Raw genomic sequence first — 13,937 nt, forward strand, 5'->3', positions numbered from 1 at the left:
ACGTAGCTTAGACTTATATTTGAATTTTCCAAAGTTCAAAAGTTGTGTAGGAGAAAAAATTAGCATCTGTTTCCTCACATGAAGAGATGCAGATGAAAAGTTTATTAAAAACTGTTCACAGTGTGAAATGAATTACAAGCATGACCTCATCATTTATCATCAGCTCCTTAGAAAACAAATTAAACTTTTTAGGCAAATTAAAATCCTAATTAACTGAACTAACATCAAACTGAACTCCTACATCAGTTCTCCATCTATCTGTGCTTAATGATTTAAGTTTCATCTTTTGTTCATTTCATTGCAACTTGTAGATTCTGTGGTAATTTCTCCTGAAGTTCTAATCAGGCACTCAGTAAAAAAATAATAATAAAAAAATCGGATTCAACAAAAGATAAAGTATGAAAAGCTCTCCCTCTCCTGGTCGTTCTGTAATAACTCATGTTAGTCCTGCTCCTGTAACTGCAGCCAATAGTTCAAAATATTTCAACCACTGTAAGGGCAGAAAATTATCGAAAAAAGATTAGAAACTCTTTCACTACAGAAGTATTAAAGAAGGAAAAAATATCATAACAGTCCAACAGGCATCATATGGATCTGACAGGTGGGCTTTTAAAATCCTCTAGAGGGCGCTAGTTTAAAATCTTCACATATAAATGCTTTGGATTTTCTGTTTTACAGATAAGCTGCATTACACAGCTCTTGATTTAACAACAATTTTAAAGAACAATTTTAAAGGTATAAAAAGAAAAAAAACGTTTTACTTTCGTGACTCCAAATTAACTTCAACACTGGTCAGAAATATAGGTAGGCATAAAGAAGGGGAGTTATTTAATAACAGATATAAATAAATAAATAAATAAATAAGTTTAAGACAGATTCATCAAACCTGCTGCAGATGTGAACAGCTGCATGTTCTTTCTTTGATCTTTTGACTCGTAGTATCTGCGTTTCTGCACAGACTGAACATGTTCTCTGTGTTTGGACAGCTCCCCTCCACTTTATTCTCTATACTTTCTACTATTTTCATTTTCTCTTTAGTTTCTGAGCGAATGATGATTTCTGTTTTCGGGTTTAAGTTTTTTGTCTAATTAGAATTTAGAAACTTATTTTAAACGTCTAAAATAAGTTCTGTTCAGTGGCTTGTATTTGCCTTGCGTGTGCGTCACTCCACAGTTCAGAGCACCACTGTCCTGAATACCTCGTTGACGTTCCTGTATTTTGTCCCACTCGGTACGCCGTAGTCGGAAAGATGGCGACCGTAGCGTTGGTTAGCCGTCCTGCGAGTGTCCTTCCAAAGATTTCAAGTGAGTAACGTCAAAACAGTTGCTAGTACACGTGCATATGTGTGTCTTAGAGTATATTAAAGTATATTTTTACACCTATTCCATCCCTGCACTGACTCACACCAGCCTGCACGCAAGAGTTGAGTGACCTTGCTAACCGGCTCGGCTAATAACCTGCTAGCATAGGCTAAAGCTAGCTAGTAGCTCACATTTTGGACTTTCAAAATATTTCTGTGTAATTATTTACCGAATATCCGAATTCCTGCATCATCATGAAATAATAAATGAAGGATAAAGCGTTAAATTTGGCTGAGCGTAGACCACCATCCTGCCCAGTGTGTTACTGTGACGTGACGTCTGTTACAGAGACTCTATAAACACCCTGTTTTTATATTTATGAATTCACGTCGTCGTAGATTGTTACTCAGGTAGTATAACAATAGATTTAGATATCTGGCTGGTTGATCTACTGTGACGAGCGTTTTAACAACTGTGATGCTGACAATAACATGCATCTGCACAATGACACGGAGTTAGCGGTGTTTGGTTAACATCTGCGGATATAATTTGTTACATATTCCAATATTCATCCACAGTTTATGTTTCCTATAAGGAACTGTATTGTTTCTTAGTAAGCATCCAGCCTTTTAAAATGCCTTCTTACTCATATGTTGTTGATAGTCGTCTGGTCAGTGCATACATAGACTCACCGAGCACTTTATTAGGAACACTATACTAATACTGGACAACTCAGTTCTCAGTTCTTCGTGGCATTGATACCACAAGATGTGGGAAACACTCCTTTGAGATTTTGATCCATGTTCACATGACTGCATCACATCATTTCTGCAAGATTTGTCAGCTGGATTCAGAACTAGTAACAGGGGAGGCCATTGAAGTCCACTGAACTCATTGCCATGTTCATGAAACCAGTTTGAGAAACTATTACTTTGTGACATGTGTTATAATGTTGGAAGTAGCCATTAGAAGATGGTAAATTGTGGCCATAAAGGGATGCACATTGTCAGCAACAATAAGTCTGCCTAAAAAATCCCCACACCATTACACAACCAGCAGCCTACTGTTGACACCAAACTCTGACCCCGCCATCTGCATGTGTCTGTAGACATCCAGAATCATTAGACCAGACTATGTTTTTTCCAGTCTTGGCATGTCTGTGCCCACTGCAGCCTCATATTTCTGTTCTTGGCTCACAGGAGTGTAACCAGATGTTTTCTTCTGCTGTTACAGCTCACCCACCTCAAGGTTCAACATGTTGTGCATTCTGTGATGCTTTGATGTTAAGATTAACTGAAGATCCTGAACCATATATACATTACTTTATGCACAGGCTAGCACTGTTGCCACACGATAGGCTGGATAATTGCATGAACAATCAGGTGTTCAGGTGTTCCTTATAAAGTGTTCAATGAGAATAGAATACCGCACATTATTATGCTGAGTGTCACATGGTCTTCATTAATAATGCAGTTTTAGAGAGATTTTGATTCAACGTTATGGTCGTTGTGAGTACGTTACAGTTAAAGAAATCTACAAACAGTTCAATATAAAGCTGAACATTATAATCTGAATGAAAGTAGGATGTATATCAGGGTTGTTGTATTACACTGCATTAATTTTAGTTATGTGTACCTAAAGATTTGGCAACTGAATGTATCCTACCTTTTAGCGCTTACTGAATGTTGCCTGTGTTCCTCTCCTTTCAATAGGCAGCTGTTCCCCTGCTGTATTGTCAGCTGCCTCCGTCTCCACAGTCCAGCAGAGGAAGCTGCACCATGCTGTCATCCCCAAAGGGAAAGGAGGACGCTCCTCTTCCAGTGGAATAGCAGCCACTGTGTTTGGTGCCACAGGTTTCCTGGGTCGATATGTTGTCAATAGGCTGGGTGAGTTTAAAAACATAGCATAAATACTAATGTTAAGCTATCCGTACGTCAATATTACTTTATATGCAGAAAATTTGTGTATTTTCTTCAAGAGCTAGTGCTTATAGACATCACATTCTGTGTCCAATATCTCAGATTACATATAATCTCAGCTAACAGAAATATTCTGGGATGCCGACAACTTTCATCTTATGAAAAATTATTGTACTGTATTACAGCAGGGATTTATGGAACATGGTCAGTTATGGTATTTGATCTACTGTCTAAATAGAAGTGATTGATCTGGTTGGGAAAATATATCAATCAATTTCTGTTCTGTTAACTTGTCCATGGGTAGCTTTGGTAAAAGTTAATATCTGAATGAATTATTGCTATTGATTGCCAATTAAAATATTTACAAAAACAAATCCTTTTTAAACTGATGATGCGTAGATGTGATTGTGTGTTTATTTTCACTGATGATTTTCAGGTCGGATTGGCTCTCAGGTTGTAATCCCTCACCGCTGTGATCAGTATGACATCATGTACTTCAAGCCCATGGGCGATCTTGGACAAATCATGTTCTTGGTAAGATATGCGCTGCGCAGACACACAGGCATCTTGTAGAAATATTGCAACACTCATGGATGCTGAAATCTTCAATTTGCAAGTACTGCACTTAAGATGCTTACATGAAAATCAAATGTATTGTCTCGTTGCAGGAGTGGGATGCCAGGAACAAAGACTCCATCAAGCGGGCTTTGGAGCACTCTAATGTGGTCATCAACCTGGTGGGCAGAGAGTGGGAGACGAGGTACACTGGGAAGACATCCCAAAGCATCTGAATTGTTATATTATCTTTTGCACATGAAGTAGAATTTGAATCCTCTCTTTAATCTACTATGGTACATGGTGTGTCACTGTGTTGTCATGTGATCATGGTAACTTTAAATATTCTATTATTACATTTCTTGTATATAGATTTTATTTTCACATAAGGTGAGGTAAGGTGTGTTACCCACGGTAGTAATATGAATGGATGGACACTCTGTAATGCAGCCACTCCCATGGGATGAGATGTAGGTTTAAGATGAATGTTGGAGGACTTTGCTGAGTTGGCCTGTAAATTGTAAGTAAGAATTCACATGCAGGCTTCCCTCTTGTTGTGTAAAGGAACTATCGCTTCGAGGACGTCTTCGTTTCCATCCCCCAGCAGATTGCTAAGGCAGCCAGAGAGGCTGGCATCACAAAGTTTGTCCACATGTCTCACCTCAACGCTGACATACGCAGCCCATCCAAGTACCTGAGGAACAAGGTAGTCGGCTGTTTCTCTACATACTGCACATCTCTGCCACTCAGTCAAACTGGTGTATCTATGTGTCTGTTGTAGTGTATTTACACACCTAAGCCAGTGCTGGCTACATTGATATATTAAGAAGGTTAATATGTTTAAATGTAGGTGATAATTGTATGTACTGTTCTTTTACTATAGGCTGTTGGAGAGACCGCAGTGAGAGACGAGTTCCCCGACGCCATCATCATGAAGCCCTCTGAGATCTTTGGGAGGGAGGACAGATTCTTCAACTATTACGCAAGTAAGAAGTTGTTTATGTGTGTGTGTGTGTGTGTGAGAGTGTGTGTGAGTGAAGGAGATTGTGATCGAAGAGTGTGCCTACATGTCAGTCTCTGTGTGATGGGGATGAGTGTGAATGTTGTGTCTGTTGTCAGTGATTGATTGTGTTTTGGCTGCTGGGCATTTAGTGCTCCAGCTTCAGTCGTGCTGCATATTAAAGTAAATGTTTCTTCATCAACTGATACAAGCAGAACTATTGCTAAGTTTCTTTTGACCAGGGTGTTCACACTGGTACTAATAGTTAGCCAGCTAACCAGCTAGCCAGTGAAAATTTCATGTGTGGCTTTAATCCTCGTTTAGACATGCGCTGGTTCGGCAATGCTATTCCACTTGTGTCCATGGGGAAGAAGACGGTGAAGCAGCCAGTTTACGTAAGTTTGTTGAAAGGAATGACCTATTCTAATTAAGCCATTTTTGCCCATATGCCAGTAAGTGATTACTAAGTGGCTTTACAGGGCTGATTTAGTGTTAGGTGTCTAGGTGAAGAGTACGTTGGCATTTGATGATAAGAATGTTGTATGTTTTCAAGTGATAGTTTGGGTTATTTGATGTGGAGTTGTGTGAGGTAGTCTGTAGTCAGTGTATGACCTGCAGTAGATTCACAACAGTGTGCTCCCAGGTTGGAGGAGAAGCAGCAGGAGCACCGGCACAGTAGCTGAGTGATGGGCTGCTCTGGATGGGGTCAGCAAAAAAATGTGTTTTAGCCACTTTAAAACATGGCCACTAATATTAGTTTAAGTATATGCTTTATTTTGAATATTTTCACTGCCAAAGCAGTGTCCCTGTCCATAGCACTACATCACTCAGCTTCTGTGCCAGTGCTCCTGCTGCTTCTCTAAACTGGCAGCGCTGATCCAAATCTACTGTAGGTCATACACTGACTATAGATAAGTGCCTTGCTCAACCCCATGTCAAATAAACCGAATTATCACTTACAGTACTGACATTTTGGCCACATGCCTGCATAAAATCCTCTTCCAATTATAACTATTATTGACAATTCAATTTTGTGACATCTTCTAAGTTCTAGTTCTTACAAGTACCCACACAGCAGCTATTGTCAAATCACAATGTACTGTGAAGCAAGCTGTTCATTTTCAGTCTGTGTCAATATGTAACATGCTGCCCCAGACTTATGTAAACAAGAAACTCCTCCCTGAACCACTCAGCTCACTGCACCCACAGCAACCTGTGTAATAAAACCAGCTTAACTGTCTCTTTCCCCCCTCAGGTGGTGGATGTGGCCAAAGCCATCATCAATGCTGTCAGAGATCCTGATGCTAATGGAAAGACCTATGCACTGGTTGGGTAGGTGGTCACCTCTCAAATAACTTTGTTTGAAAACTTGTGCCCTCAGGTTTAGCAAATACTGTTGTTTGGGCACTTGAAGCTAATGAAACTTATAGCACACAACACACCACAATCTGTACTGAGATAGACATTCATGGTTGCGATTTACATGTCATCTTCCAAAAGCACAGTACTTGGGATAAAGTAAGTGGAGTTTATATCTGCTAGAAAGCGTAAAAAGCTTGAACAGTGCAATAAAAAGACACACAAGGATGGACATGCAATACAATGCATACGGAAGACAGGTAGAGCTGAAATAGTCAAGCAGGAAAGAAATCAAGCAGGGAGGTGCTTCCAGGAATCAAAATGATACAGCTTACAGAAATCAGGACTATCTTGTTTGCAAGCATTGTTTGGAGGGTGGGGTGGTTTAGCTTGTCAGCTTGAATTGGCTGATGTGTATGTGAAGCTCATGTAAACATGTTGGTCCATGGTTCATGTCCTGGCTTTGTGTCACCTTTGTGCACAGATTGATTCAGTGATGACGTTCCCAAACAGACTGTTTTTGTCTTGTCTTTTGTTTTTGACTAGCCCCAACCGTTACCTCCTCCATGACCTGGTGGAGTACCTCTACGCTGTGGCACACAGGCCTTTTGTGCCTTACCCATTGCCTCGCCCACTCTATCAGTAAGTTCCTCACACATGTTCATGATACATGTTCATCAACATTTTTTCTGGACAGTCATCTTTTGTTTAACTAAGTCATCTTTCAGCTTCATTGAAAGCATTCTGTTAAACAAAACAAAGATCATTGAAAGATTGCAAAGTATTCAGTTGTTCCTGGCAGATCCTATTTCACTTTATGCAGAAATGTTTAACATGTGGCCATGTTCATGGTGTGCATGTTTTGATTGAACACGTTAAAATATTACAGGAACCCACTCATTCCCCCACAGAGCCACCAGTAATCAAACACTCTACAGGGGTCTCTAGTGTTCACTTGTTGCTACACACTCGTCTGATCACCATCTGGTTTTTCTTTTTCAGCCTTGCGGCTCAGTTTTTTGCAATGAATCCGTTTGAGCCCTGGACGACCCCAGACAAAGTTGACCGGGTAAGAAAACCAAGATTTTGGAATTGTGCTGCCAATTGTGGAGCCTTTACTGCCAGCAGTGTTTGTGCTTATTATGGTCAATAACCTATATTTCTGTGCTATGCTTTCATTCCAGTTTCACATAACAGACATGAAGTACCCAGGACTTCCTGGTCTGGAGGATCTCGGGATCACTCCTTCTACTGTAGAACAAAAGGCAATTGAGACTCTGCGTCGTCACCGCCGATTCCGTTACCTGGAAGCTGATCTGGATGAGACAAAACCAGCCAAGACTGTCAACTATTGAACTATGTGAGATATTTCACCATCGTTAGGGCAGCCAGATGTTCAGTACCTCTGCTTTGTCCTTTTGTCTTTAATTGTATTCTGTACATAAATAAAAAATTATCCTTTAAGGTCTTTTTGTGTGAAACACATTGTTCTTAGATATGACCTTACATTTTTGTTTTACTACACTTGAATTATGGTTGCTGTAATTAATTATTTATCTGCAGTGACAATACCAAGCCCTGCAGCCGTCTGCAGGAGAACTGCCACCTGGGAGAGGAGCAGTTTTGCAAAGATGAATGAGGAAAAATATGTTTAGATTTATACAGGTAATATATCAAGTGCTTTATAAAACTGGAAGTGTTACAGCAACCAAGTCATAGAAATCACAAAATCAAATAAGGTAAATAATACAATTTAAAAAAGCAGATTACATACAACAACCAAAATGGACTAAACAAAAAATGATAGCGACTATAATCAAAACTGTAATGTGTATTTAATGTATACATGGCACAATGATAGGACATAAAATATGCTGCATTTTAGTAGTAGTCACAAGTAGACTGATTGACATAGAATCAATAAATTTGGAACCTTATTATGGCCACTGTGATTTAATGTTTAAGAATATAATCAGATTAGAAGGTGGAGCTGGGGGTTAAGTGAATAAGATTTATAGGTGCAGTGAAAACTCCAGTGTACTTTGAAACCTATTATATTGTCGACACAACAGGCTCTATTGAGTCGCCCTCACCACGCTCAAGCCAGTAAGGTACTGAGTTGAAACAGCCTTTTATGGGAAATGTGGTGGGAAATGTTATCTTTAAGTCAACACGTGATTTATTGAACATCTTGAGCTATAAAGTGTGTGGAGACAAGGGTTACTGGCATGGCGCAGAGAGCAGAATGACAATGAGGACATTTATGAAAAGAGCTTGGATAACTGAAGCTTTTTTACTTTTGATGTACATCATCATCTACTTGATTGGGAGTTGGGGAGCAGGAAAATCTTTTCCTGAAGGAGTCGCAGGTCGAGAGGTTGTGTGGAAGAAACTCGACCGGATTGAAAAGAGTCTGAACAGGCTGGGTGAGTACAAATTCAAAGCCAGCTCAAAAGGATTTGGAGGACTAGTGTAAAGTAGAAACTGTAGAAACTTGCTTTCATTGATTACTCCTGCACAAGCAAGAGCTCTTTAGTCACATGAGATTGCTATGGCTGAATCATTTAGATCCACATTGTAAAATCAGCCAAGCTGCAAGTGAATAACCTTGACATTTATATAGATGTTTACCATCTAGTTTGTATTATATCTATCATATGTGCTGATGACTGGGTATCATCTTCGGTTCACATCAGGGCAGTGATAGTTCAATGAAAATCACACATTGATTGAACTAATTTAACCTTTGGTGGTAGTGGACCAGACATTAATAGGTTGTTACTGACAGTTGGCATCTATCTAATCATCAATTCAGGCTTACTTGACAAACAAATTAACATGCTTTCAAACAATACCCCTAAAATGAAACTGCTGCTACATGTAAAACATGTTAAGTAAAATGAAGAGTACTACAATGTAAAAAATATCTATGGTAACTTAAAGTCCTGCATTCAAAACTTCCAGTTATTCTGTCCACTACAGACCTTAATGGACACCTTCCAGCCAATCAGAGTCAAGAATTGGTGTGTTCAAACTGAACACAAAATATAAGAGACACAAATGTATGGAGTGAGTGGACACTAATGTAAGTGACATCACTGGGCCAATTGAGACAAAGACGTGCCTGAGCTCTACATGTCTCAACGGGAGTGAAAAATTTGCGCATTTCCCGTGGCGTTATGATTCCACTTCTGTCCGGGAAAGATGCATGAACAAGAAGAGAAGGGGGGACACTGAGGGGAAAACACAAAGAACTGCGCACCCTGGTAACTTTGTCACACAACATAGCGGGGACACACTCTACACATACATTTCAAATCCACATTGTTAGCCAGCTACCATCAATGCTTATACAGCAATTGTGCCTAATATTTAAACACACCTTGAGAATGTAGATCCAAAATGGACAAGGAGAGGAAACTAAGTGTAAAGTGGCTGTATACAACTCTTGATCTGACTGAGAGAAGTATCAGAGGAACATGCAGCACAGATAAGCCAACAAATCATTTCAGCTGTTTCCAAAAAGATTTATTCTTCTACTGAGAGACTAAAACTGAACTACACTGATTATAATTTCCATTGCAAACCTTCTCTCTCTTTTTGTGAACGCAATCAACTAAAGCAAAGCTAATAGAAGTTTCCGGTCAAAAGAGCTCCAACAATGAACTTTTTCCAAATGTGGACCAAGAAGAAGAGAAGATTGTGGTGCCCAAGTTATATCCAAACTCCCACCTGTTCGCCAAATGGGGCGATGGCCTGTCAGAAAAGGATCAAAAAGAGGCTCAAAATCTGTTTCAGATATATGGATACAACGTCTTCCTGAGCAACCAGCTGCCACTTGACAGGAAGCTGCCGGACACAAGAGATAAGAGGTAACTTTTGCTCATGTGACGTCCTAATACCTTGAGGGAAGTTTGAGTATTTTGTGTTATTGAAAAGAAAAATCTACAAAGGGATCAAAAATAAACTTGCTGAAGAACTAGCTGAATGAGATATTGATCAGATTTTTTTTTAACATCTGTCATGACATCACATTTCACCATTTAGATGTCTGACGAAGACTTATCCCAAAGACCTGCCAAACATCAGCGTGGTTCTCATCTACATAAACGAAGCCCTTTCTATCATTAAGAGGGCAATACGGAGTATCATCATCCACACTCCTCAGCACCTGCTCAGGGAAATCATTCTGGTGGATGACTGTAGCACTTTCAGTAAGTTTGTCAGTAGTATGTAGTTAGTATGATGACGCTCCTCTCAAATATCTGTCCTAATCTACTTGCCACTTGTTGTATCAGTCTCATTACCCCGACTCTGAGAAAATGACAGTCAGATTCTCACTGCAATACAGAGCATTTTTCAAATCATTTATCTAGTGGTTGTAGTCATCCGTGCTCCTTTATTTATAGATTTGACTGTGGGCTACATTTTCAGATGACCTTGGAAAACCGTTACAAGACTACATAGATCAGATTCACGAAGAGAGGCCTGGACTCATAAAAAAAGTACGGCATAGGCGACAAATGGGCTTGTCCCAGTCACGGAACTCAGGTTGGGAGCATGCCACAGCTGATGTTGTGGCCATTTTCGATGCACATATTGAAGCCAAAGAGGGATGGTAAGCACGTGTTTCAAATTTAGGGGTAAACTTCTAAACTCATTTTCTTAAGTTCCTGTTATAATCCTACACAAATGCTGTTGAAAAATGACCAATTTCGCCTCTTTCTCTTCTCGTGTAGTATTTTATTTTGGTGTCCTTCGCAGGGCAGAGCCTTTGCTGGCCAGGATCAAAGTCGACAGGACGGTAGTAGTCTCCCCTGTGTTTGATAAGGTCCATTATGATGACCTACTTGTGGAAAGATACGCGCCATATTCTCATGGCTTTGACTGGGCTTTGTGGTGCATGTACGAGTACTTTAGCCCAGAGTGGCTGAAGATGGAGGATGAATCGCAGCCTGGGAAGTATGCGGAACAAGCAATATTTATTTAAACAGATTACAGTCAGCAGGATAATTATGTTTGACATCTGCACCAGTGAACAAAGGCTGTGCCCGTTATTTCAAAATAAATAATTAATCAAGCTATAAAGCAGTGTATGTCATTTATGATGGTATTGTTTCTTTGTGACAAAAATGACAACATGTAACATGACAACCACATTTAGGCACGACAATATTTTAGCACAATGCCAGCTTTAAGAACATCATAAATAATGCAGTAAATGAGACATGTACTTGTTTTTCTTGAGTGGACACTGAGCTCAAATTGCTGCCATGTTATATATTTGGTATTTTCCTGTAAGAGATTTTTTATCTCAGTGGGACTTAGAAAATAATTATGACACCGTTATGTTGGTTTGGCACAGGAGTCCCTCTGTTATGGGAATCTTTGTAGCGGACAGAGGTTTCCTTGGAGAAATTGGTGGGCTTGATGGCGGAATGACAGTCTATGGAGGAGAAAATGTTGAGCTTGGGATTCGTGTGAGTAGCCGCAACTGTTAAGTCATAAGAACTGCCACAATTAATTCATTTACGGCTGAAGTTTTGCATAATTACTAAAGGATAATCTGGTGTGTATCTTGACCGCTCAGGTGTGGCTGTGTGGAGGGAGCGTTGAGGTTGTGACTTGCTCCAAGATAGCTCACATTGAGAGGGCGCATAAACCGTATGCACTTGATCTCAACCCTGCCATGAGGAGAAACGCCTTAAGGGTTGCTGATATCTGGTTTGATGATTATAAGAGGAATGTCATGATTGCCTGGAACATTCCTCTTGAGGTTTCCATAATGTTTTATGTTTCTGGAGTATATAGAGTATTTTACACAGAAGCTAATGTAATCAATCATACACAACATTAACAAAATGCTGGAATGTTTAGATGAATAGAGATTTTTACCTAACTTTGGCATTGTCACTGACATGACATGTGACACATAGGATCATGGAATTGATACTGGCGATGTGTCCACGAGGAGGAAGCTCAGAGACAAGCTCCACTGTAAACCTTTCAAATGGTTCCTGGACAATGTTTATCCAAGTCTGGAAACATGGGATAACCTGTTGGGGTATGGCGTGGTAAGGGACAATTTCAGTCAATAATTCGCAGATGTAATCTTGTTAGTGAGTGAATTCAAGACCAGAAGTCTGGTCATTAAAGACTCTCTGCATTCATTGTGTATTATCTTCAGCAATTAAATGTGCTGTGGTAAAACCTTAAAAATGTAGCCATGCTAAAGCTCTGATTGAACATTGCATTGTAAAAGATATAAAACACACATAAATGAGGAAAAAGAAATAAATAACTCCCTTACACCGACCTGTGCAGCTGAAGAACACCCTTTTTGAGAAGTACTGTGTGGACCAGGGAGCCATCCCAGGAAACATCCCCATCTTATACAAGTGCCACTCCCAGCAGCCACAGGTAATACGCTGTAAGAAGACGGATTAAAAAAATTATACAGTGATAATAATAAATCATATCAAATCATGACTTATCCATCTCCCCAGCTTTGCTACTACAACACAGACGGTGAAATCATCATTGGGGGGATTAAAGCTCACAAATATAACCATAACCGCTGCCTGGTTGATCCAGGCTCTGGCAGCACCCCCACCCTGCATGACTGTCAGCTGGCAAAGCTAAATGAACTATACATGCAATGGGACTTCAAACAAGTAAGACCTTAGCTGGGAGGAGTCAGACCCCTGTCCAGTGACTTTTTAACAATCTAGTATACTGTATATCATTTCAGATTCAGATCAGTAGAAGGCACCAACATCAGAAATCTTACACATGGGCGCTTTAAAATATTTTTTTGTACTCATATTCATTCTCTCTATTGATCACACCTTTGCAGGGCCAAGCGATCAGAAACAAAGCAACAAAGAGATGTCTCGAGGTTGCCCAGGGAGAAAACTCTTACTATAAGCTCATCATTCAGCAGTGCAGTGGACAAAGCTGGAGGATTGAGAATCTTATCACAAGTTTTTAGTTCATTGCTTAATCTAAATATATAATGTATTAAAGTAGGATAATGTCAAACTGGATCTTATTTACCTTTTCCTCTGTTTTCCTTCTTCTTTTTTTTTTTTAAATTAAAATCTAAACTGAGTATGTGTTTGAGTTATTGCAGTAATCCCTTTGACCAACCTTAAATAAATAAATTAATTAAAAAAATAATAAAATTTGGAATTCAAACAGTGCTCATTATTTTCAAAACATATTTCTACACATCCTCTCGCAGATAAGAGGAGGCAGCGATCAGGAGAAATGTTCAAAGTACTTTTATAGCACCAAAGGTTCAAAAGGCCACAACAGATACCAAACAGTCCTGGGTGAATGATATAGACAATGTATAAAACTGTGACCCTGTGCAGGATAAATAGGTACAGCTACAGGTTGGACACTTGTAATGAAATGTGTTGAACCCAAATCCAGACAGACAGTGCACTGTACAAAGAGGCCACAGCCATTTTCAACTAATGTGTTTAGTCAGGTTGTATGTTTTGTTATATATTGCCTATATCTCAATATGTTAAAAACATGTTGTGCTATATTTGCCATATTCATTCATTGTGACATTATGTCACAATGTCTACATACAGTAGGTCACAGGTACCAGCATTTAAAAATGACGACATCATGTTAAACCATCTGCATCGTGTTGCTTCTTGTCTCATATGATCCAAGCTGCCACACCTAATATTAGCAGCACACAGTGCAACACCCACCATGTGAGACGTCCATGAATGAGCAACTTCATTGTGCAATGACCAGACTTAGCTACTGCATTGACATGCTTCT

At 39.6% G+C, this 13,937-nt stretch overlaps 2 protein-coding genes across 2 annotated transcripts; both read left to right on the forward strand.

Annotated features, from left to right (window-relative positions):
* The first annotated feature begins 1,222 nt into the window (after positions 1–1,222).
* Positions 1,223–7,602, forward strand: ndufa9 (NADH:ubiquinone oxidoreductase subunit A9). The gene is made up of 11 exons (XM_022749935.1): positions 1,223–1,304; positions 3,014–3,187; positions 3,657–3,754; positions 3,889–3,980; positions 4,340–4,481; positions 4,659–4,761; positions 5,100–5,170; positions 6,031–6,107; positions 6,681–6,776; positions 7,137–7,203; positions 7,319–7,602. The coding sequence occupies exons 1-11, from the start codon at positions 1,250–1,252 to the stop codon at positions 7,487–7,489; spliced, it is 1,146 nt and encodes a 381-aa protein (XP_022605656.1). The 5' UTR covers positions 1,223–1,249; the 3' UTR covers positions 7,490–7,602.
* Positions 7,603–8,436: 834 nt separating this feature from the next.
* On the forward strand, positions 8,437–13,125 carry LOC111225169 (probable polypeptide N-acetylgalactosaminyltransferase 8). Its single transcript, XM_022749861.1, has 11 exons — positions 8,437–8,560; positions 9,823–10,006; positions 10,182–10,348; positions 10,569–10,752; positions 10,899–11,096; positions 11,500–11,614; positions 11,725–11,910; positions 12,071–12,208; positions 12,459–12,554; positions 12,641–12,808; positions 12,991–13,125. The coding sequence occupies exons 1-11, from the start codon at positions 8,437–8,439 to the stop codon at positions 13,123–13,125; spliced, it is 1,695 nt and encodes a 564-aa protein (XP_022605582.1).
* Positions 13,126–13,937: the final 812 nt, after the last annotated feature.

This window comes from Seriola dumerili, unplaced genomic scaffold, assembly GCF_002260705.1.
Source record: "Seriola dumerili isolate Sdu_G_001 unplaced genomic scaffold, Sdu_1.0 BDQW01000147.1, whole genome shotgun sequence".
Taxonomy (NCBI): domain Eukaryota; kingdom Metazoa; phylum Chordata; class Actinopteri; order Carangiformes; family Carangidae; genus Seriola; species Seriola dumerili.